Below are 24,833 nucleotides of genomic sequence, written 5' to 3'. Positions count from 1 at the left end.
TGACCGTCTGGATCTGTTGTCTGCTGTCCCAGAAGTCCCCCAGTCACACGGTAGACTGTGTGTCCACACTGTCTCATTCTAAGCTCTTGTACCAACACACTCAGATGGCCAACTCATGCCCTCCCCCAGAGGCCACATCTTACACAGCTCCTCTGACCTTGTTTCAAGTTCTCCTCTTCTCAGCCAGCCCCCTGCTTATCGATGTCCCTGTTGTGATGGCTCTGGGCTTATTTCCTCCGCCCTTCCCACCTTCTTTAGGGCCAGACTCAGCACTCATGTCCCAGGGAGCTCCCGGCCTCAAGCCCTCCCCATATCAATGCTCACACACTTACACAACTCCGCCTGGCCACTCCCAGTACACTGGTAGTTTGACATCCTTACACTCAAGAACTAACTAGAGCTCCCATTGCCCATGACATCGAGTCCTCTTCTTACTTTGTACCCACGCCGACCTCCTGGCCCCCTGAATGAGGATTCTACCATATGTTTCCCATAAGCCTGGGATATACCATGCACCTCAGGCCCATATCACACCACACTACACCACATCACACCATGCAGGCCAGTGTGGGCCATAGTTACCATCAACTTGTACTTCCCAGAGGCCTGTGGAAGGTAACTGGAATTGATACTTAGGCAGGGTCGGGCACTAATGCCCACTTCAGTCTCTGACGACTACCTCACCCCATCTTATATCCCTCCCTGAACCCAAGAGCAATTGGCACTGTCTCTTTTTGGCCTGGTGCCCAGAGACCACATGAGTCCCAAGGCTCCTTGGTCAGCCTTGTCCTTCTTGTCTCCTTACAGTAATTATTAGAAGCTCTAGCTCTCCTGACAGCGGTACCTAGAAAATCCCCAGAGGCACAGTTGGGTTTGGTGAGAGGGCTTTCCTTTTTTGCCTTGGCCCGTGGGGAGCTCAGGGCTCTCTGAGTCACATTCACAGAAAATCTCTCAGCACTGTGTGGATCTCCACACAGGACCAATTTCCACATTAGGTGCCTGAGGAAACCCAGGTCTCTCTGCTGTATTGTCCTTGGTCCCATAGGTAAGACACAGTGAGCCACTGCTCCCTCAGAAATGGACATAAAGGGTGCGTCCAGGGCCCCATGAGGAACACTCTTACCTTCAGGGCATCTAAGATCCGGCCATCATAGTCGATTACCACTGTGTCACCTTGTTCTCCCTTGAGGCCTGGGGGACCCTGTGGCAGGAGAGGAGAGCTGCATCATGGGTGACATGGCAGGTCTTTTCGTCACATTCAGAGATGAGGAGCCCAAGAGTTTGTCACCCAGGTCACAGGCATGCCTGTGCACCACCATCATCATAGCATGCCGTTCGTTCATTAAAGGTCCCATGAGGGAAGTGGCAGGGAGCCTGGGGCCAGCTGCAGAACACGCTGCCACCTGACCGGAGGGAGGGGCTGCCTATGGTCTGCCTTCTTGTGGATATTCAAGTCCAATGAGGTCCAGTTCTCAGGGAAAATGGAAAGCCCAACACTATTGTTTTATTTTTTGGGACAGGGTCTCACTGTAGAGCCCTATCTAGCTTGGAACTTGCTATGTAGACCCTGCTGGCCTCTAACTCAGAGATCTACCTGCCTGTACCACTATGTTCTCTCTCTCTCTCTCTCTCTCTCTCTCTCTCTCTCTCTCTCTCTCTCTCTCTCTCTCTCTCTCTCTCTCTCTGCGTGTGTGTGTGTGTGTGTGTGTGTGTGTGTGTGTGTGTGTGTGTGTGACAGGATCTCTAGGTCAGGCTGGCCTTAAACTTAGTATATAAGTTAGGATGACCTTGAACTTCTGATTTTTCTCCACCTTCCAAGTGGGGAGACTACAAGTGACAGGTGTGCACTACCACGCCCAGGGCTCCATGTATACTAGGGAAGCACTCTAGGGTCTGAGCTACATCCGCAGCCTACAAAGCCTCCTTTTGATGGGGAGACTTTTAAATGTGTCCAACTGAAGCAACCCAACTGCTCCAAATCCCTTCTAAGACACTGTGTTGACCAAGGGAGGCTGATTCCACCTTATTGACTGAGTCGGGCAGGGGTCTCTCCATTAAACCCAGAGTTTGCTGATATGGCTAGTCTTGCAACCAGCTTGATCTGGGGATCCCCTGTCTCCGCCTTCCATGGAATTACGTGTTGGCCACCATGTCCTCCCACCTGTTTGTCACACTTGCTTGGTAAGTGCTCTAGCTGAGCCATTTCCCCAGCTCCTCAGCTCCCGGAGCACAGGGGATACGTGATGGTCTGGGAAAACGTAGCCAAAGATGGGACACTATAGTCAGCAGAAAGACATGTCCACACCAGGCGGGAGAGCTGTCTGGGGAATGCAAGGGAGACGAGAAGGGAGAGGCCCCTCACTCTTGCTGACTTCTATTTTGGTCTCTCGCTGGCTGACACGTGGAAGTTTTCATTATAACAGACAAGCTCATCTGCAAAAGGAGCTGTACTCTTTCTGAGAAATGTCACATACGAGACTGCTAAAAATTTCAAATGAACTATGCCTCAAGTCCAACTGCCTTGGGGCCTATGTATAAGGAGTCCTTTGATGTATGTTTTCTCTCCTAACTCCCTTCTCCAGCTGCAAGCCTTCAGTGTACAAAAAGAAAAGGTCTCTTCAAGGACAGAATTTTGTGGGTAAGGAAAATAAAATATTCCAGTACATGGTTTTTCCTAACGTCTAAGTTTAGCCCTAGACTAAGTAGCTTTAAAATCCCAAATCACATATCTAGCTGAACTACTTAGGCACATCCCCCTCTTAATACCCGCACTTGATTCTCTTCAAGTGCACGTCTTTCTGCTTCATAAACAAACTCACTAACTTTGCTTTGCTCTTGGGGCTGGAAAGATGGTTCCGTCGTCAAGAGTGCATACACACTGCTCTTGCAGAAGACCTGAGTTCAGTTCCCAGCACCCACATCAGGCAGCCCACAACCACCTGTAATTCCTGCTCCAAGAGATCTGATGCCCTCTTCTGGCCTCTGCAGGCACTGCACTCACATGCACACCCCTCCCCCCACAGGTACATGTATATATACATAATTAAAAATAACATTTGTGGTGGATGTCAAGGACCAGGGTGAACCTGAGTAGAGTTCCTCAGGCTCTGAGTGGGGCTCCTTACGTTAGACTGCTGGCAGTATTGAGTTACATTTCCAGGTGCTGGTGACACATGAGTTAGTTACAAAAGATCTGGGGGCTAGAGGCTGGAGAGATGGTTCAGTCGTTAAGAGCACTTGCTTTTCTCGCAGAGGGCTTGAAAAAGCAAGACCATTCCAAAGCAGGCAAAGTCATGCCTAATGATAACTAGAAGACCAATGTTTGAATATGTAAAGAAGATTCTAGAAGAGTATACAGTTAGCTGGGAAGGGAGAGAGCTCTTACTTAACAAGTGGGATTCTTCCCTTTATACAGCCATATTTTAATTTTCACTATAGGCATGTGTTATGAAAAGTTTTACAATCACCAAAAAATTTAAGAAAAAAAGATGCCTAGGGCTTGTTGCTTCACCAACCCTCTGGGACCCCTGCCGGGGACAAGGGACTTCTGAATCCCACCATTGTGGCCAGAAGGAATGCTGCTTACCCGGGGCCCTGTGGCTCCATCTGTGCCTGGGTAGCCGGGTTCCCCCTGTGGAGACACATGGATGTCTGCTGGTGTGTGAGATTCTTATGCTCCATCTCACCTCCATCCCCTCTTCCCCAAAGAGGCCAACGCCCATGTGCTGGGGCCTCATAGCCCGTGTAGAAGAGCAGCCTTCTACACTGAGTAGTGGTGGAGATTCTGAGGCCCAGGAGCCCAAGACTACATGATAGCTTACCCCAGAGCTGGGCCTGAATGAGGCCTTGTTGCTGGCTCTGAACCATGGACCACCCTCCCTCAGACCACCCTGCTTGTGAGTCAAAGGGGACCCCTGGTCCAGGCCCTCTGGGACTTGCAAATTAAGAGGTAAAATCACGTTGTCCCCTGGTGACTGGGTGACAGTGTCAATGGGGCCTTCAGGTACTAGGCAGAGCATTGTGATATCACCTTCAGTCCTGGGGCACCGTCTGCTCCATTCTCTCCTTGGGGCCCCACATCCCCTGGCTCACCCTGAAATGGAGAAATTATCAGTGAAAACAAGCAGAGGTGCTAGCCTGGGGCCACTGGGCCTTGTGCTCAGGCCTCCTGGTGAATGTGGCCCTTCCGGGCTGGGGGATGGAGATCAAAGCTCTCTCTAGCCTGAGGGGTTTACAGGACCACGACCATCCCCTTCTGGTCTGGATCTTGGCACACACCTGGGGTCGCTCAAGAGACTTTGCAGGTGCACATGTGTGTGAGTGCACATGTATGTGAGTGCACGTGTATGTGTGGAAGTCAGGGGGACTCTGAGTGTCACTCTGTTAGCATCATGTATCTTCTGGTCTTGTTTTTGAGATAGGATGTATCTCCCTGGCTTGGAACTTGCTACATAAGTTAAGCTGGCAGCCAGCAAACCCCAGGGAGCTGATGGTCCTCCTCCTCAGTGCTGGGCAGCCACCATGCCTGCTTTCTTAAATAAATAAATTCCCTTTTTGAATTTAGCTTTTGAGACAGCTCTGGCTGTCCTGGAGCTCACAGAGACCCGCCTGCCTCTGCCTCCCGAGTGCTGGGATTAAATGAATGTAGCACCACACCTAGCCCCCGCCTTTAAAAAAAATGTGGGTTCTGGGGATCAAATTCACATCTCTGTGCTTGCAAGGCAGACATTGGACTGACAGCCATCACTTCAGTCTCTTGGGCTTCTTCTGAGTCAGAGTCTCACTTTGTAGCCCAGGCTGGCCTCAAACTCAGATCCTCCTGCCTCAGCCTTCTGAGTGGTGAGATTATGGGTGTGTGCCACCATGCTTGGTCCAAGAGACAATTTGGAGGCAGGCTGGCTAGGAGCTTGGTGGCTGTGAGGAAGGGTTTGGGGCACCAGGTGTGAAGATAGCATCCTATCCCCAGCTTGGCACTAGGCAGGGCGTGGAGAGACTAAGGTGGGATCCAAGAGGACTTAGGGTAGGGGAGACAGACGGTCTGGATGAGAAGCCACGCTGCTGCCAAGGTGTCCAGGGCCCACTGCTTCCTCCCTCTGGCCTGTCCTGGGAATCGGCCCATAGCCCCGTGAAGTGAAAGGGCCCGGAAAGGGGCATCTCTGGTTAGATGGCAACTTTGGAGGGTGGAGGGCAGCAGACTTTGAGGAAGAGGGTTGTGTACTTACCTTGGGCCCCGGGGGTCCAGGGAGTCCTGGCTGGCTGGGCATCCCATCATCCCCCTGAGAAGACAACAGCTGAGGCTGAAGCCACTGCACGTGGACACGTGGGCCACACTCTTGAGTGGTCCAGCTGGCCCCTACCTGCTCTAGACTCACGGCACACCTGTCTGGTCCAGGCACTAGTGGCAGGTACTCCCCGCACTTAGCCATCTAAGGCAGGGCCTGAGCAGAACCATCTCAGTCCCTACAACAGCCTAGAACCAGCTTCAGTAGGTTTCTGCAGACACAGGGGATGGACAAGTGAATGGGAGCAAGTTCACCAGTCAACAAAGAGCTGGTGAGCATTCCTCAGGGACCAGAGCACACACAGTCCCTGATCTGTGGACATGAGGGTAAAAAACAGAAGGCACTGTGCCTACCTAGCACATGGGGAGGGACCTAGGGACAGCCAGCCTTCTGGAGCATGGGGCAGCTTTGCTGAGACTTGCATGGGAAGAGGCAGCCAGCTTGTCACAAAGCAGAGAACATTCCAGGTTGGTGCTTGGTTCTCAAACCTACATGTTCAGTGATCCAGAAGGCTGACTAAAGAGACCCCACCCACACCCCAAAGTCTCAGGTGGGTCTCGGGTGAGCTGCAGTTTGCTTTCCTTCCCTCTTCCCTCCCTTCCCCTCCCCTTCCTTCCCCTCATCCCCTCCCCTCCCCTTCTCTCCTTTCTCTATCTTCCCCTTTCCCTCCTTTTGGGGTCTCATGTAGTCCAGGCTGGCCTCGAACTCACTATGTAGCCAAGGATCACTCTCCTGCTTCCACTTCTGGAGTGCTAGGATTACAGGTGTGCACCACCACACCTAGCTTACCCTGTGCTGCAGGGTTAGACTCAGGACTTTGTGCTACTCGGGCATTCTGCCCCCTGAGCTACTTCCCTAGCAACCAGAATTTGCATTTCTGACAAGACCCCAAGTGATGGTGACAGTGCTGGGGATTCGAACTTAGGTCCTCATGCTTAAAGAGCAAACATTTTAACCCACGGAACCATCTCCCCAACCCCTAGCAAAGGAGGTTTTTAAGACAGTGAAATTACTGTTAGGTATGTTACTGGAGGGCACAAGCCACTACACATTTGTCCCACAACAGCACTAGGCACCCTCCTGTGGACGGTGGACTTTGGGGGACAATGTGTCAATGTAATTTCTTCAATTGTGACACATGTACCACTCTGACAGGGGATGCCAACAACAAGGGAAGCTCCATGAACTACACATATGAGAGGCAGAGGTGTGGGGGTGTGGGGTGTTGTGGTGGGGTGGGCAGGGCGAGTGTGTGCAGGCCATACAAGAAAGCTCTGTACCTTTCCTTCAATTTTGCTGTGAATCTAAAACTACATAGAAAATAAAGTATTTTTAAAAACCAGAACTGGGCAGTGGTGGTGCACGCCTTTAATCCCAGCACCTAGGAGTCAGAGGCAGGTGGATCTCTGTGAGTTCAGGGCCAGCCTGGTCTACGAGCAAATTCCAGGACAGCCAGGGCTACACAGAGAAACCCTGTCTCAAAACAACACTACCATCAAAACCAACCAACCAACCAACCAACCAACCAACCAACCAACCAACCCCACAAGCAAACAAAACAACCCCCAGCCCCCAAACCAAAAACAAACACAAACCCCAACAGCCAAGGTGTCTCGTGATTCAGCCCTCACAGCTTGATGTGAAGTCAAGGCAGGAAAGATAGGCCATGCCCCCATTTAACAGGTGAGTAAACTCAGCCCTACAGATGCAGTAACCTGTCTCTCCTTTGAACTGAGTCTCTTAACCTCTCTGCCTCAGTCTCACTGAGGGAAGTTGGGAGAAGGTGGGGAGTGAGGCGAAGGAGCAGGAGGGGTGCTGAGCACGCACCTTGGGTCCTGGAGGTCCCTTGGGGCCCTGGAACAAGAGAAGGGAGGTGTTACAAGGGGAGTGAAGGCAGGAAGGTCAGGGTTCGAGTTCAAGGTCATCCTTGGCTCCATAGTGAATTTGGGGCCAGTCTGGGATACATGAGACCTTGTCTCAAAAACGCCAAATCAGGGCTGGTGAGCTGACTCCACCAGTAAAGGCACCGGATGCCGAAGCCTGGCGATGATCTTAGTTTAATCCCTGGTCCCACACAGCGGGAGGAGAGAACCAACTTCTCCAAGTTGTCCTCTGATTTCCATGTGGGTGTTGTGGTGTGTGAGTGCCCCCACACAGATACAACCATGCACGTGTGCGCGCGCACACACACACACACACACACACACACACACACACACAAAATCACAAAAATATAAAAAAACCCCAAATAAAACAAAGGAAAAGAAAACCAATACCCAAAACTAAACAAAATAAAAAAGAAAAGCCAGGGAGCTGGAGAGATGGCTCGGCGGTTAAGAGCACTGGCTGCTCTTCTATTGGTCCTGAGTTCAATTCCAGCATCCACATGGCAGCTCACAACTGTCTGTAACTCCAGTTCCAGGGGATCTGACACCCTCACACAGACACAACAACAATGCACAGAAAACAAACAAACAGAACAACAACAGCACTACCCCCAGACCCCCCAACAATGAAGGATCTGAAGCCCTTTCAGGGCTCCAGGGGAACTGTGCACCCATGGGGTACACAAATGTATGTGCGGGCTAAAGGTCCATATACATAAAACAATAAAATGATAATAAATGAAATAAAAAAGAAAACCTAAACCCAAACAACAAAACATCCCTCCCCCCCCCCCGCACCAAAAAAACCAACCAAAAAAAAAAAAAGAAAAAAACCCAAAATTCTGACACATCCAAAAAGTTGGATACACTTCAAGGAAACTGCTGTATGTGGGGGAAAAAAGTCATTCTCAAAGTTATCCATGCAGCCTGGAGAGATGGCTCCGTGGTTAAGAACGCAGCCTTCCAGGTACTCCTGGGGCTGTCTTGTCATTTTCCTCTTATCAAGGGTGACATCACATCGCAGAGGAAGAGGCAGGTGTGGCTAGAAGCAGAGATGCTGAGCCAAGTCCTAGGGCAGCCCCCTTGTGCCTCGAGCAGTGGCTGTGTGGGGCTCAAAAGGTGACAGAGGAACTGGGACTCTCATCCGGAAGGGAGGTTCTAGAACGCTGTCCAGGTTGGGGACACAGGGATGGGCACACAAGCATGTACATCTCCATAACCCTGGTGTGGGGATGTGAGGCGGGAGGGCTTATCTCGTCCACTTGATTAGATTCAGAATCACCATGGAGGGCTGGGGAGGTGGCTCAGAGGTTAAGGGCACTGGCTGCTCTTCCAGAGGTCCTGAGTTCAATTCCCAGCAACCACATGGTGGCTCACAATCATCTGTAATGAGATCTGGTGCCCTCTTCTGGCGTGCAGGCATACATGCAGACAGAGTCACCATGGAAACACACACCGGGTGCGTCTGTGAGGGCATTTCCAGAAAGGTTCAGCTGAATGGGGACGACCCACTAAAAGTGGGCACCACTGTCCCATGGACTGGGGGTCCTGGACTGAGTAAAAGGAGAAGGTGGTTGCGCAGCAGCATTCACAATTTTCTGCTTTCTGACTGTAGACACTGTGTGACCAGCTGCCTCAGGCTCCTGCCACCACGGCCTCCCCCCAACGATGGACTGTACCCTCAGCCTATGAGCAAAAATCAGTCTTTCTTACTTGAAGTCTCTTTTGCCAAGCACATTGCCATAGCAATGAGGAAAGTAGCTATTACAGTGGGAAAGAGGCTTCCCTCCCCTGGAGCCACAGCCCTGCACTCTAGCCTTGCAAATACCCTGGACACTCACCATCTCGCCATCTTGTCCAGGTTCTCCTTTGGGACCCTAAGGAGGTATGTGAAAATAGCAGTGAGTGACCCACAGATGCCACATTAACTGAGCCTGAATCTCATGCCAGGACATGGGCAAGGGTTCTAAATAGAGCATCCAAATTCACCTTCTTTCAGCCCTGAGAAGTGGTTGTTATAATGTCCCCACTTCACAGATGAGAAGGTTGAGGCTTTGGGAGTTATGCACCTATTGTGACAGTGAATAGATGGGCCAACTGAGAGGACCAGCCCTGATAGGAGCCCCTGGTCATCTAGTAGAGTCTCTGCACTGGAGGGAAGGACAGGTTGGAGTCTCTGGGATGAGAGAACTATTTTCTGTGGACTGGCCTCACATGGCCTTGGGGAGAAACTGAGGCTCATTAGTTAGTACTGAGGGAAAGGGAGCAGGGAGAGGAATAGGGGTTGGTGGAGAATTGCAGATAAAGGGCTCACCTGCGGGTCTCTGGGTCAGAGTTGGGGTGAGGATTTAGACTGAGCTTGCAACTCAAGGTTAGGGTCCATGGGTCTTTTCGGGTCAGACTTGGGTTTGCGGTCAGGCTCAGAGGCGGAGTCTGAATAACAGTCTGAGCTGGGGCATGGGACAGAATTTGAGGTCAAGGTCCTGATTAGGGCTAAGGAGCAGATCAGCTGCGGATGGAGTTAGAGTTGGGTCTAGGTTGAGTGTGTGCATTGGGTAACGGTTGGCGTTGGGCCTGCTAAGAATAATGCTGGTTTGGAGCTGGCTCTGGGAATCAGGGTTCGGCGTGTGAGCCGATATAGGACCAGCTCTTGGAGACCCCGGTTCCACACGCCTTCTCTTACCGCTGGGCCTTGAGCTCCTCTGGGGCCGTCTTTCCCAGTGTCACCAGGAGGGCCTCGGGCCCCAGGTGGTCCGGGGGGCCCAGGAGGTCCTGCAGCTCCATCTTGCCCTTGGGCTCCCTGAAAGACACATGGTTTGACTTGACCCTGAGGGTGAGGCGACGGTAAGGTTCTAGCTTCCAGAAAGGGGCTTTCTTAGATGGGCAACCCTTGTGCCTTCCTTTTGCCCAGCCCTTGAGGCAGGCACAAGGCTTTGAAATTGGGCTCTGGCTGCTTCTTGGTAGCTGCAGGAGGGGACCTTGGTGGAACAGACCCAACAGGACCTAGTTGCCACCTTCTCAGCATCTGAAGCCTAGATCTGTTGTCAGGAGGGGAAATGGCCCGTGCTGGGTGGGTGAGACAGTGTCTCCTGCAAGAACGTCCTACTTGGTCCTCTCTGGCTGCATTAAAAGGGGCAGACATGCATAAGTGGGCATTTATTTTATGCTCACACACAACTGCATGTGGCTATTTGGTAGCTTTCTTTGTAACTGCCTGAAATGGAAGCTCTCAAAATATCCCTCCCACAGGCGAGAGGCTGAGCTCCATGTCATATTATGGCATGCCACTCAGCAGTAAACAGAAAAGGAACAGGCAAAGCCCAGCACTTGGGAGGTTGAGGCAGGAGGACTGCTGTAAACTTAAGGCCAGCCTGAATTACAAAATGAGTTCCAGAGCCAGACGGTGGTGACACATGCCTTTAACCCCAGCACTCCGGAGGCAGAGGCAGGCAGTTCTCTGTGAGTTCGACAGAGTGAGTTCTGTGACAGCCAGGGCTATACAGAGAAACCCTGTCTTTAAAAACCAACCAACTAACCAACCAACCAACCAACCAATCAACCAACCAACCAACCAACCAACCAAACAAACAAACAAACAAACAGCCAAATCAACCAAAAAAACCAAAATGAGTTCCAGACCAGCCTTACCTACAAAGTGAGATCCTGTTTCAAAAACAAAAACAGAGTATATAGTGATCCCAGCATGGCACCCGGGGGCAGAGCCAGGAGGAGTTCAAGGTCATCCTTGGCTACATAGTGAATTCGAGGTCAGTTTGGGATACATGAGACTCTGTCTCAAAACATCTAAGCCAGGGCCATTGAGACTGCCGAACTGAAAAAGGCACTGACTGCCAGAGCCTGGTGACCTTGGCTTGATCCCGGGACCCACAGAGTGGGCAGAGAGAATTGACTCCCAAGTTATCCTCTGGCCTCCATGCTTGTGCTGTGCTGTGTGTGTGCCCACACATATTTACATGCACACAAAAAATACGTTATTAAAAAATCCAAACTGTAAAGTCCAAACCAAAACAAAGGAAAACAAAAATTAAAACAACATACCCCTCCCCGCCCCCAAAAAAAAGAAGAAGAAGAAATACATTTTTTTCTTTTGATTTTCTGAGACAGGGTTTCTCTGTGCAGCCTGGCTGTCCTGGAACTCACTCTGTAGACCAGGCTAGGCTCGAACTCACAGAGATCTGCCTGCCTCTACCTTCTGAGTGCTGGGATTAAAGGCATGCACCACCACCGCCCAGTTTAGAAATACATTTTTGATACATGAAAAACCTGTGTACTATAGGGAAACTACGCTAAATGAAAAAAAAAAATCCCCCAAAGTTATACATGGACCTAGAGAGATGGCTCATCGGTTAAGAACACTTACTGCTCTTCCAGAGGACCTGGGTTCAATTCTCAGCACCCATTCCCAGCAATGGCAGCTCACAACTGCCTGTAACACCAGTTCCAGGGGATCTGACACCCTCTGGCCTCTCTAGACACTGTATATACATGCTATACATCAATCAAGCAGGCACACACACATATACAAGTAAAAATATTAAATCTTAAAAATTATTTTAAAAAGTTATCACTGTATGATTTCACACACCTGATATTCTTTTTTTTTTTTTTTTTTTGTTTTTTGAGACAGGGTTTCTCTGTGTAGCTTTGGGGCCTTTCCTGGAACTCACTCTGTAGCCCAGGCTGGCCTTGAACTCACAGAGATCCACCCAGCTCTGCCTCCCGATTGCTGGGATTAAAGGCATGAGCCACCACTGCCTGGCAAAATTGTTTTTTTTTTCAAAAATTTTTTTTTTTTTAAATTTTCAAGACAGAGTTTCTTTATGTAACAGCCCTGGCTGCCTGGAACTCACTCTATAGACCAGGCTGGCCTCAAACTCACAGGGATCTGCCTGCCTCCTGAGTGCTGGGATTAAAGGCATGTGCCCGGCACCTGTTATTCTTGAGTGAGAAAGTTAAAAACTTGGAAATTAGTGGTTGTCAGGATCTAGGGGTGAGGGAGGGAGGTGATCCTCTATAGGAAAGGAGAGCATGAGGGATCTTTGTGTGGGTTATATGAGTCCATATAAGTTAACACTATATGGAAGAAAAAATACCTGCACATACACACCCACATCCACCCCCCACCCCCACACACACTAGGTTTTCTGTATCCCAATAACAGGTTTCTCCTCCACACAGTAAGCCAGATCAAGCCGAATTGAAAAAGTAGAACAGGTTTATTTGAGCAAAGCCACTCCCAGGTGGGTTCTCCAGTCCCAGAGATTGAGGCTGGAGAAGTCACGCCCGAACTAAAGCAGGGAGGTTATACAGGCGAGGGCTGATGATGACACTACAAGATGGGTTTGTGCCCAAGGATGGTCAAAAGCTGCGGTGCTTAGGTGGGGACTTGGGCTGCTGGCGGCAGCAGGGCAGGAAGTTGCAATAGTCACCAGGAATACAAAACTGGGCTTTTTGGCGCCTTTTCTTTGTTGGAGATTCTCTGAGAGGGCAGGTTTGGAGAAAGAGAGAGAGAGAGATGGAGCTTTCCAGATCATGCAGGGGTGAGCTGGAGGTTCCAAATGAACAACACACACACTCATTCATACACACATCTGTGCACACTCATACACGCATGCACACATGCAGTCAAGCACACACATTTGCACACACTTATTTGCAGATGCTCATACACTCATGCACACACAGCTAAACACATACACTCACATACGCTTGTGCTCACACACTCACGTTCAAACACAGACACTCGTGTACACACAACCATGTGTAGACTGAGGAAGTCTGAGTAAGGCTGGTGGTTTGAATCACCATCGGCTTCCAGATTGACAGGTTGGACCACAGGGGTGCATGATGTCACCTTAGGCACAACTGCATGAAAGGTACACAGGGACTTATTTACCACACGTGCAAGTGAGTTTACAGTGACAGGCAAGTAAGGGTGACACAGTCTACGTCACACAAAACCCCTGACTCTCTACCCTGTGTTAGTACCAGGTCAGACCTCAGGCGTGCCGAACCCCCATCACGGCCCACCTGCACGGCACAGGTGATGGGCCACGGTGTAGTGGCTCCCGACTTTCTGGCAACCAGGAAAGGAAGAAGCCTTATGTGAACCCTGCAAACATTTCCTGTAGAGTGTAGATGGTCTCACACAGCCTCTCTGAACTGCTGGCCGGGCCAAACTACCTCCCATCATGCAGATGAAGTGCCTGGGGGCCGGGGATGGTAATTGTTTACTTAGGGCTACTGAATTAAGAAAAACTGAACCTTCTCCTGCTGCCAGGGCAAGTGGTCTTTTAAAAAATTATTTAAAATTTTTTTTCTTCAAGACAGGCTTTCTCTGTGTAGCCCTGGCTGTCCTAGAACTCACGGAGATCCACCTATCCCTGCCTCCTGAGTGCTGGGATTAAAGGCGTGCACTACCATGCCTGGCTTTATTTTTAGTTTTTTTTAAAAAAAGTTTTAAATTTTCATTTATTTAATGTATGTTTATGTTTTTTTCCCCCTGCATGTATTGCCTGGTGCCCATGGAGGTCAGGAGAGAGCATTAGGTTGCCTGGAATTGGAGTTAAAGATGATTGTGAACAGCCATGTGGGTGCTGGAAATCGAACCTGGGTCCTCTGGAAGAGCAGCCAGTGCTCTTAGCTGATCAGCCATCTTTCCAGCTTCTATTTTTCGCTTTTTTCCCCATTTTGTGTGTGTGTGTGTGTGTGTGTGCGCGCGCGTGCGCTCGCACATGTATTTACAGATACATGGGCACACACATGCTTGCATGCATATGTGCCTGAGGTCGATGTCAGGAATCATCCTCAATAGCTCTTCCACCTATTCATTGAAGCAGGGTCTCTTAATCAGAGCCAGAGCTTGGTAGATGAGGCTCGTCTTGCTAGACAGCTTGCCGTGGGATTCTTCTGTCTGCCTTCTGAAGCTGGAATTACAGGTGAGCTGCCACACTCACTGGGCACTTTGTTTCTGTTCTAGGGGTTCAAACCCCGTGCCAGAATGGCAACTGGTCTTTTTCAGATATTCTTTTCCATCTGTGTCTCCTCCCTTACCAGGAAAGAGCTCACCTCTCTGGCAGACTATGTTTCACACACGTATCACTCAATTTCCTCAGTAAATGACTGGCAGCTCTCTACGGCTACCACTCAGATTTCCTGCTCAGTATGGCATGGCCAGGGCCCTGATCAGAGAGTTTTAAGTCTAGGCCCCAAATCAGCATTGCGATTGGATATCCGGTCTCAGTGAAGATGAGTGGACATCCCTATTTCATTCAGGACTGAATCCAGAAGGATTCAACTCTCTCTTCTGCTGTTCATTTGCTCATAGCTCAGAGGCTCCGGGTTGGGCACTCCTGGCTTGGACTCAACTTATCAAGACAGAAACGATTTTTGACTCCTGTACAGGCTTTTGTTTTCTGAGACAAGGTCTCACTAGGTATCCCTAGCCCTGGCTGGTTCAGAGCTTGCTATGTAGACCAGGCTAGCCCTGAACTCACAGAGATCTGCTTGCTCTGCCTCCTGCTACTTGGAGTAAGGTGTGTGCCCCCTTATTTTTTCCCCCAACTATCCCCCCGTCTCTCTCCAGGATTGGATGGCTGAGGTCTGGCCCTGAAAACACAGGGTGAGTAAGGGTTGGGGAACACAGCAAACTAGCAGGCCAGGCCCCCTCACTGGGACAGTCTACCTTGAGGACACGGAGATTGTACCCACGATGATCTCTACTTATAAAGCCTGTGTTGAGCCGTGGGAAAACCATCTAGATGGCAAACAGGTGGTATGGTCAGAAAAGCAGGAAAGGACTGCAAAAATCACAAGGCAAAGCCACCTAACGCAGCCCAGAGAAAGGCAGTTTATGGCTGAGTGTGCTGAACCGAACCAACACTCATTTTTTTCGACCCCCTGTGACAGAATAGAATAGAATGGAACAGCATAGCATAGCATAGAATAGCATAGAATAGAATAGTACAGCATAGCATAGCACAGCACAGCACAGCATAGCATAGAATAGTACAGCATAGCATTGCATAGCACAGCATAGCATAGAATAGTACAGCATAGCATAGCATAGAATAGTACAGCACAGCATAGCACAGAATAGTATGCAGCAGGTGTGATACTGGATGGAGCTCCTAAATAGGTGGGACAGCTGTCACTTCCCCGGCTTCTTAGAAAGCTGCTCCCAGCTGGGCGGTGGTGGCACACACCTTTAATCCCAGCACTTGTGAGGCAGAGCCAGGTGGATCTCTGTGAGTTCAAGGCCAGTCTGGTCTACAGAGCAGGAACCAAAATTTACACAGAGAAACCCTGTCTCGAAAAACCAAAAAAAAAAAAAAAAAAAAAAAAAAGAAAGAAAGTAAGCTGCTCCCAGAAGCCTCTCTAAGAACCCAGTGCCAAATAGGGAGGAAGCCCCAGGATGCATGGAAAGCCACATTGGCTGCCTCCCAGCTGAGGGGGAACAGACACATCAATGATAAACTTGTGAAGGGCGTCATCACCTGGGCCCCCAGAACACTCTGCCTGTAGCCATAAGAGAGCCACCTTAGTTAACTCCAGGGACCCTGAGAGATAAGGGTGAATTGTCCTTTCAAGCCACAAAGCCTTTCTGTAGGGGAGGGGAGTTAGTTCACAGATGGCTGGAACAGCAAGGCAGGAGGAGACAGGATATCCCTGGGAAGGCAAGGAGCTTTGGAAGAAATGGTCTATTTGGGGAACTCAGGACCAGATGGATCCTGATCATCGCAGGCTGGGCAACTCTACTGGGAAGATTAACTTCCACAAATCCCAGCTGAAACCAGCATTTCCCTCCAGCAGTCACACGGTAAGGGAAATATCCTTTCTTTGACTTCAGAGAAATTTCACTGCCTCTGTGGCCCTGGTCCTGACCTCTGTCAGTGACCCAACAGGGCACAGCTCTGCCCATCAAAACTCAGCCTGTCTCATCCCCCTGCCCGCTCCTGCTCTTGTTATCACAGCAAACCCCCTGTGACGTAGGCCCCACTATTGGCATTTTATAAAACCTGGGCTCTGAGCCTGCAGAGCTGGGTCTTGCTTGCCCACCCTGACCACAGAGCTCCAGCCTGTGTGCTCTGCCCTTTCTCCCCCTCTCTTCATCCGCCAGCCAGAGACAGTGTTCTGGGTCCGAGCAGCTCACACATTCTTCACCCAGTCCCGCCCTAAGATGACAGACTGTTGGTGTGAGTCAGTGACCTTTGCACCAATATGTTCTGGGGCCCCAAACCTTCTTCCACATGACCCAGTCTTTCTCTGGGCAGCTAATGCCTACCTCTTAGTCTTTGCAGTCAGGGGACTCTGTCCAGAACATTCTGGAAATGGTGAGGACATCTTGTCTAGGGCTATTTAAGTGCTCCTCTGCGAAGACCCACTTTTAGGGACCACCTAAGACTCAGCACAAGCACTTCTAGGTTTCTGGACCCAGGGGACACAGGTAGGCAGGAGGGGACACCTGTCTCCTGTCCCCATGCTGAGTCCTGCTGTCAACTATTGACATTTATGGTTATGATGAATCTTCACAGAACTTGCTGTGTGTGTGCGCGGGGTGTGTGTGTGTGTGTGTGTGTGTGTGTGTGTGTGTGTGTGTGTGTGGCAGTCGGTGGTGGCAGCTGTCATACCCTCATAGTTGAAGGGTCTGAATTTCTGGGAAGAGTGACTTGTCAAGGTCCTGGGTCTGGGAGGTGACAGGGCTGAGCTCCGGGATCAGAACTGCTGACCTCAGGACCTTCACCTATTCCTGAGTGCCAGCTGTCTCGTGAGATGGTCAGCATCTGGTTGTGACCGGGGCTAACCCCACTGTCTGGCCTCCATGGTGACAAGCATGACAACCAGGACATCTGCCAGATACTGTCATCTATGTGGGAGGTAGCAGCCTCAATTAGGTGAGGGTACCTGGGGGCTGTCACGGTGGGTGGGGGACAAAGGTGGAGAGGGGAGGCTGTCTCCCTCGCCTTTTTCTGGGATAAGCTGTGGTCAGATGGGACTCCCAAAGAGATGCTAGAAATGCCTTATTATAGTAATATTAAACAAACCATGCGTAGTGGATGAGGGAGGTGGTGCTCCATTCTTACCCGCGGGCCGAAGTCTCCTGGTGCACCCTGGGAACCAAACACAGGGAAATGAATGGCCACTGATTACATTATTTCTCCGCATTTCCTCTTGAACATTCACTCTGTGCTTGAAAACAGCAGGCCGGCCTTATTTTAACTTCTCACTTCCAATGGGGACAGTGAGGCTCAAAGAGGTTAAGGATTACGTCCGAGGTCACACAGCCAGCAAAGTGAAGCCAGGCAGTTCCTCATCTATGGTTGCATCCCAGACATTCAAGATCCCAGACACAGTATGGCCTCTGGGTGGCTGCTCCCACTGTGTCCACTCACAGTTCTCGAACCTTGGACTAGGGAGAGATAATAAAGCCACGAGCTTTGAAACGGGCTATGTAGCAATAGATACAAAGGAGCCTGATTCTCGTTGATCTCAAAGCCCCAGAGTTGTTTCTATGGCTTTGATGACATCAGCCAGAAACAGCCAAGAAGATACGATACCTACCAGCTATACCAGCATCTCATCCACCCACCAACAAAGGACCATTCAGACCGTGTCCTCATGAGACCTCCCCATAGCTCTGTGAGGCTGCTTTTATACAGATGGACAAATTGAGGCCTTCGAAGCTGGGTAACTTGCCCAAACCACACAGTAGTGGATCTAGAATGTGGAAAGGAGACTCTGAGCCATCAGGTCCTGTGTCTTTCCACGGCTTTCTCAGCCCTGTTGGCAGTTAGGGGCACTGATTGGTTCGTTCCTGAGAGGCCACATTACCTAGGGATAGCTGCATGTGGCCTCTGAGACCCTCACTTAGTCCTGCCACTCTGAGCTCTGCTCTGGTCCTTCTTCCTCCAGATCCCTCATAATGTCCACACACGTCTCCTCTGCTCCTTTCCAAGGAACTTGGTGGGTCCTATGTTTAATGCCAAGTACCAAAGGGGCCATTTCCCAGAGCTGTTGGATCTCAGAAGCATACAGTCTCTTCCAGGGTAGTTGCTCTTTGTAGTCTAAACTCCATCTATTTATCAGTGGATGGGCCATCCATATTTATATCCATTTATTTACTCATCTACTTATTAACTCATTCATCTTTCTACTCATCTACCTACACATCCATCCATCCACCCACACATCTACCCACCTACTCATCCACCCACCCACCCATCATCCATTCATCCACCCACCCACCCATCATCCATCCATCCATCCATCCATCCACCCACCCATCCACCCACCTACTCATCCACCAACCCACCCATCATCCATCCATCCATCCACCCACCCACCCATCCAATTTCTTCATGAGGGGCTGCCAAGATAGCCCTCTGCCATTTGTGTCCCTAAAGGGGTGTCTTCCCCACAGATAACACCATCCACCATCACTATTCATACTCCAAGCCCTCCAGACACGCTGCTCACTGCAGAAACTGCCTTTGTTTTGTTATGCTGGGACACCAGAATCCAGACCCAACCCTCCCTGCATGCGGTACATGAACTTGTGGCCCTTTTTGGAGATAGGCATTGGCATTGCTTGCTTTACTCTACAGATGGGGAATTTGAGGCTTGGGGGTTGGGGGTTGACTTGCTCAACTTTCCCCTCTGGAATCAAGGTTAGAGTTGGCTGCTGGCATCCTTCATCAGCCCACGGTATCCAGACAGCATCCAGCTGCACTTACCTTTTCCCCTTTGGGGCCCGGAAGTCCCTGGGCAAGGAAGACAGAGAAAGAACAGGCATGAGTGAGGTGAGCTAGGCTGGCTCCACTTCCGGTTGACCCATGGCTGTGAGGGCAGAGGGATATGTGGGGCTAGCAGAGCCGTGGGCATCTGAGCAGAACACTACACAGGCCTGTCAAGCTGTCCCTGCTGCCTCCTGGAAGCTCCACACCTGTCCTCAGCATGATGGAGACGAGGGTTTGAGGGTCAGCAGCCGGGGTTCACAGGCATCCTCTGAGCAGAAAAAGGGTGCATACACTAGTTTTTCTCTCTAGAGGGCACACACATTCCATGCTTTGTCTCTGCTGGGGAGGAGGCCATTGTCCAGAATTGCCATCTAGTCTCCAGAATACTTGCCTTTAAGAGCAGTAGTCTCTTGAATTTTAGGCTCCATCCATCTACCCTTCAATAGGTCACCCCCCCACCTACCCATTTATCCATACATTCACTCTTTTCCTACCCTCCCATTTATCTATCTATGTACTCATCTGCTCATCTACCCACTCATCCATTTACCCATTCATGTGTGAATGCATACATTCATCCATTCATCTACCCATCATCCACCTACCCATTTATCTGTTCCATTCATCTATCCACTCATCTATTTACCTACTCATCTACCCATCCACTCATTTATCCATGCATTCACTCATTTGTTTATCCTCCCATTTATCCATCCATCCATCCATCCATCCATCCATCCATCCATCCATCCATCCATCCATCCATCCGTCTATCCATCCATTCGTCTATCCACCCATATATCCACCCACCTACCCATATGTCCACCCACCTACCCACTCATCTACTCAATCCCCATCCATGCAATCATTTATCCACTTATCTACCCATCTATCCATCCTTTCAACCACCCACTTATCTGTCCACCCATCCATTAATCCATCAATCTACCACCCACCTATCAGCACACCTATCTGCCTACTGGTTCACCCACACCCCATTATTTATTTAATTGTGCTTCTATTTCCTTGTGCACCTTGTTCATCTGCTGAGGATGCCTGTGGACCGTGGACTCCTGGAACAGGTATTGAGAACTTCCCAGCCTAATGCCTGCCCATCATGGAAGTCTTGAGAATGCGTTAGACATTCTGTGTCTAGGGCCTGTTGAGATGGACTTGTAGACTTTGACTGACTTGTAGGCTGACTAAATGCTGGGAACTGTGCTGCCCATGGCTCTCTATAACTTCCTAACACCCCCTAGGAGAGGATGCTTAGAGGTAGAAGGGGAAAGGCATCTCCACGGTTGCTCAGTCAGCAGATGGTGGAGATGGATTTGAATTCACATGACAAGTGGCTTTGTCTTGTTATACTATAGCTGCTGAACTAACTTCCCAGTCCCTTCCAGTGTCCCATGGTCACTCCACCCCCACAGTGGCAGCCTACCCCAGGACCATCTAGTACTGTTGTGGTGACTTACTGGCTTGCCGTCCAGACCCAGAGGTCCCTGGAACATGAGAGAGAGCAAGGGTTACACACAGGAACATTTCTTCCACGTCTTAGGACCCCAGTGCATTATATAGTGACGAGAAATCAAAGCCTGTCCTGAGTCCTGAGGTCAGGGTACATCCCAGGTGGCCCGGGTAGGGAGTGGGGGAAGGGCATTTGTGTGTAGTCAGCCACTCAGAATCCCCTCCTCCGATAAGAGAACCCCAATTCTTCTCTAAAGCCCTCCCCATCATTAAGTGGGACTGTTGAGGGTGGGCAACGACCATGCTTTCTTGTCAAGGTGACAGGTGCAGGCCTGGGGTGCAAGCTGAGCCATGAGCATCATGCCTGGGACTTCCAACGGTGTTCTCAAGGGAAAAGGGGCTCTTTTTCCCCAATGGGATTGAACCAGGGTTCCTTGGCCCCCCAAATGGCTTGAGAGAGAGAGTGCCACAGAAAAGAAAGCAGAGCTGAGAGTCCGAGAGAAAGACAGTGCCCAGGGCTCGAGGCTGTAGTGCTGTTGTGGTCCTGTACACTTCTGCACACTGGGGTTTCCCTGAAGCCAGGTTGGTGTGAGTAGCTGTCACTTAGATTGGATGACTCTGGAAGGCTGGGCATTCTGCTGTGGCATGGGACAGCGAGGGCTGAGAGAAGCTAGATGATACTGGGGCCAGGGCTGAGGGCAGGGTATCTTAGGACCGCCAGGCCCCCGGGGTGTCTGCAGAGGGCCACTGACCCTAAGACTGAACGTGTCTCATGCTGTCTCCTTCTCGGGCTAGAAGGATACAACATGTGGGGATTCTGCAGACCAGGGTTGCTTGGTCACTGCAAGGCCCTGTCCCCTGTCTTTGTCACTGCCGTCCCCTCATCCCCATGAGTATGTCACCTTTTTTTTTTTTAAAGAAACGTTTTAGTTTAACATGTACTTCACCTTTGACCCCAGGAGCATTGCCTGCAGTCCCACCCTTCTGAGTCTTCGCGTACCCTGTCCCCGCTGCCTGGCTCACCCTTCTCCTTTCTGCACATCTTTCCCTTTTTTTTTTCTTTAAGATTTATTTATTATGGATATGGTATTCTACCTGCATGTACACCTGCAGGCCAGAAGAGGGCATCAGATTCCATTCTAGATGGCTCTGACCCACCATGTGGTGGCTGGGACTTGAACCCAGGACCTCTGGAAGAGCCGCCAATGAATGCTCTTAAGGGCTGAGCCATCTCTCCAATCCCTGTTTGTTTGTTTTTGTTTTTCGAGACACGATTTCTCTGTATAACTGCCCTGGATACCCTGGAACTCTCTCTGTAGCCCAGGCTGGCCTCGAACTCACAGAGATCGGCCTGCCTCTGCCTCCTGAGTGCTGGGATTAAAGGTGTGCACCACCACTCTCTCTAGCTTGGTTACCTCCTCTTCCACTAAACCTTCCAGGTGTCTTTATATCCTGGAGTCAGGTCATTTGTCCCCGTTTCTGGCAATATAATCTGATGGCTGCATGTTTAATGTGTGTTCTACCTAAGTGTCTATGACAGCCAAGAAGAAAGTTTCCTCCCCTGACTCGAGCACACGAGTGAGGCCTGAACACGTGGCCAGGGAAGGCTTGGGTCGAACATTCCTCCTCAGAAAAACTGAGCTCGAGGCTGTGACTGCAGCTTGGTTGGTAGAGTGTTTGCCTAGCGTGCACAAAGCTCTGGGTTCAATCCCCAGCACCGCATCAAAACCAGGCACACCTGAAATCCCAGCCTTCAGAAAGCAGAGGCAGAGGGATCCATAATTGTAAGGTCATCTTCAACTTCATAACGACTTCAAAGCCAGCCTGCACTACATTGGACCCTGTCTCAAAATCTGAAATTTCAAGTAGCAACACAATGCCCAACCAGTGGACTCCTTCACGTGGTGAAACTTTGCTTTATGCACACAGTTATTTAACATATTTCATTAACAGCGGGCTCTGGGCATAAGGTATACTTGACATGTCAGGGGTTTTGTGTTTAGACTTGGGTCCCATCCCTATAATAGCTCATCATACATATGCAAATACAGGTTGAGTGTCCTTCATCCACGAGGCTTGGGACACATGTATTTTGAATTTTTCTTTTTTGCATTTGCAATGTTTGCATTTACATAATGAGATACCTTGGAGATGGTCCCAAGTGCAAACATGAAATGCATTTATATTTCATTCACATATTATCTGCATATCTTGAAGGTAATTTTGCATGATATTAATAATTCTGTCTGCTAAGAACAATGTCACACTGTAGAATTTTCCAGCTGGGTGTTATGCTGATAATCAAAAAGTTTCTGACTTTGGAGCACTTCAGATTTGCAGATGAGGGATGTCAACCTGTCACCCGAGGGAGGAAGGAGAAACAAACGGGACAGATAATGGATGAATCCTGACACTTCACAGCCAGGAAGGGGGCATGTTCAGCTTTGGGCTGGGGGTAGTGGAAATGGTTAGGGAGAGCCACTTGGGGAAATAATACTTGAGGATTTGGATCTAGTTTGGATGTGGTGAACATGAGGGGAGGTAGGCAGTGTGGGCAGAGAAGGACCCGACTAAATCGGAAACAGGGAGTGTTGGGGTCCTGATCTTTAGGACAGAGTTGACCCACAGCAATCATATTTATTTATTTATTTATTTATTTATTTATTTATTTATTTATTTATTTATTTATTTATTTATTTATTTATTTAGAGACAGGGATTCTCTGTGTAGTTTTGGTGCCTGTCCTAGAGCTCGTTCTGTAGACCAGGCTGGCCTCGAACTCACAGAGATCCACCTGCTTCTGCCTCCCGAGTGCTGGGATTAAAGGTGTGCGCCACCACCGCCTGGCAGCAATCATCTTTAGGACAGAGTTGACCCACAGCCATGACCTGCAGAGGTGGTTCTGGGCTTATCTCTGATGAGGCCCAGATAAGAAAGGTCTCTGAATTAATTCCCCTTCTGGGTGAGTGGTTGGGCCTCAGAGAGACTGCTGGGTGGAGGGTGTTTACTGGGAGTCAGTGGCCACTGAGGAGGAGGGGCTGAGAGGTAGGTAGAGGAAGGGACATCCTGCTTTGTAGTCAGAAGGATCTCCCTGGCTTAATGACATGCTTCTGATGTCCCTTTTGTCCTGGTGGGATGGAAGTGGGAAGGGGAGGGCTGAGTTGCTCTGAGCTGTGAAACTTCCTAGGGTGGAAACTCATCTCTCCTCTACCTGCCTCAGACTGATGCCCCGTGGTCCACTATCCTGTAGGCTTGTCCATTGGAAAGATTCCGTGGTCCAGGAAGTCTGAGAAACGTTTAGTTTCACTCTGTGAAGCAGGTTTCTTTCCCACAAGCCTTGTCCAGATCTTTTTCTAGTTTGTGGGTTTCCAGTCTCATGGGTGCCCCTGCCCCCCCCATCTCAGGGCCTGGCTGAGACTAAGTATAACAACCCAAGTATGAGGCTATATGGACTGTTTACAAAGTAGACATTCCCGTGGGCTGGAAAAGGGCTTAAACCTGGCTCTGGGTGCTTGCAAGAGAGAGGGGGAGTTGCCTCAGGGAAGGGCTAGGAGATGGTCTGGCTAATTCTTGAACAAATCTGGCTGTTGCGTGGTCAGGTTAGTTAAGGCAGGACAGAGTCCAGGCAGACTGGAAGGACAGAGCCCAGGCAGACTGGCTGGATGCATGCTCTTGGTGGCAGGATTAGGTCTGGGTATCTTTCCCATCAAGGCAATCCACCCCTCCCCAGACAATGGGGAACCAACCGTCAGCTACTCCCGCCCTTCCAGAATTCCCTGCATGAAACACTAAGGAGTAAAGTAGCTTGAGCCTCGCTCGGCCTGGGTTCAAATCCCTCCTCTGACCCACACTACCCCGCCTGTGGGAAACCCTTCTCCTTCCTGATCAAAGCCATAGGATCCACCAGAGGTTTTCATCACCCTCTGCCCTCCGTGAAACCCCACAGCTGTTTACAAGTCTCAGTTCTGCTTGAAGTCGCTTTTCCTCGAGGAGATCAGCTGGCTCCCGGATGTTTCTGGATGTTCGAGGAGCAAATAAAACCACAGGCTGTACATGAATCGAGAGCAAAGCCCCAGGCAGGCTCAGGCTCCTGCCTCACTCAGTGACCAGGACGTCCCAGGCCTTGAGCTTATCCATAAGGTGGGAGGCATGCTGTTCTCTCGGTGACAAGTTCAAGTCAGCCTCCCTTTCTTCCTCTCTTAGATCCACCCACGACAGGGGATGGTTACAGGCTAGCTGATACGGAATCGGTGTTTGAACTGGCCTTGGCAGAGGCAGTGCTGGAAGTGAACTTTCTGCGGCTTTCTGAGTGGGCAGGCTGTGCCACCTACTGACATTTTTTTTTTGTTTTTGTTTTTAGACAAGGTCTCACACTGCAGTCCTGGCTAGCCTGGAACTCACCATGTAGACCAGGTTGGCCGCACACTCACAAAGATCCGCTT

At 50.1% G+C, this 24,833-nt stretch overlaps 1 protein-coding gene across 1 annotated transcript in view; it reads right to left on the bottom strand.

Annotated features, from left to right (window-relative positions):
• Col23a1 (collagen type XXIII alpha 1 chain) overlaps nucleotides 1-24,833 on the bottom strand; it is a 304,345-nt gene that overhangs the window by 12,565 nt on the left and 266,947 nt on the right. Inside the window, exons 6-15 of the mRNA XM_059270491.1 lie at nucleotides 20,400-20,426; nucleotides 18,922-18,948; nucleotides 17,272-17,298; nucleotides 9,852-9,968; nucleotides 9,010-9,045; nucleotides 7,110-7,136; nucleotides 5,223-5,276; nucleotides 4,031-4,093; nucleotides 3,587-3,631; nucleotides 1,124-1,201 (exon numbers count right to left, since the gene is read on the bottom strand). Coding sequence (XP_059126474.1) covers nucleotides 1,124-1,201; nucleotides 3,587-3,631; nucleotides 4,031-4,093; nucleotides 5,223-5,276; nucleotides 7,110-7,136; nucleotides 9,010-9,045; nucleotides 9,852-9,968; nucleotides 17,272-17,298; nucleotides 18,922-18,948; nucleotides 20,400-20,426 — 501 coding nt within the window. The remainder of the gene's footprint in view (nucleotides 1-1,123; nucleotides 1,202-3,586; nucleotides 3,632-4,030; nucleotides 4,094-5,222; nucleotides 5,277-7,109; nucleotides 7,137-9,009; nucleotides 9,046-9,851; nucleotides 9,969-17,271; nucleotides 17,299-18,921; nucleotides 18,949-20,399; nucleotides 20,427-24,833) is intronic.

The sequence above is a fragment of the Peromyscus eremicus genome, chromosome 8a (assembly GCF_949786415.1).
Source record: "Peromyscus eremicus chromosome 8a, PerEre_H2_v1, whole genome shotgun sequence".
NCBI lineage: Eukaryota > Metazoa > Chordata > Mammalia > Rodentia > Cricetidae > Peromyscus > Peromyscus eremicus.
This window is presented reverse-complemented; position numbering and strand designations above follow the sequence as displayed.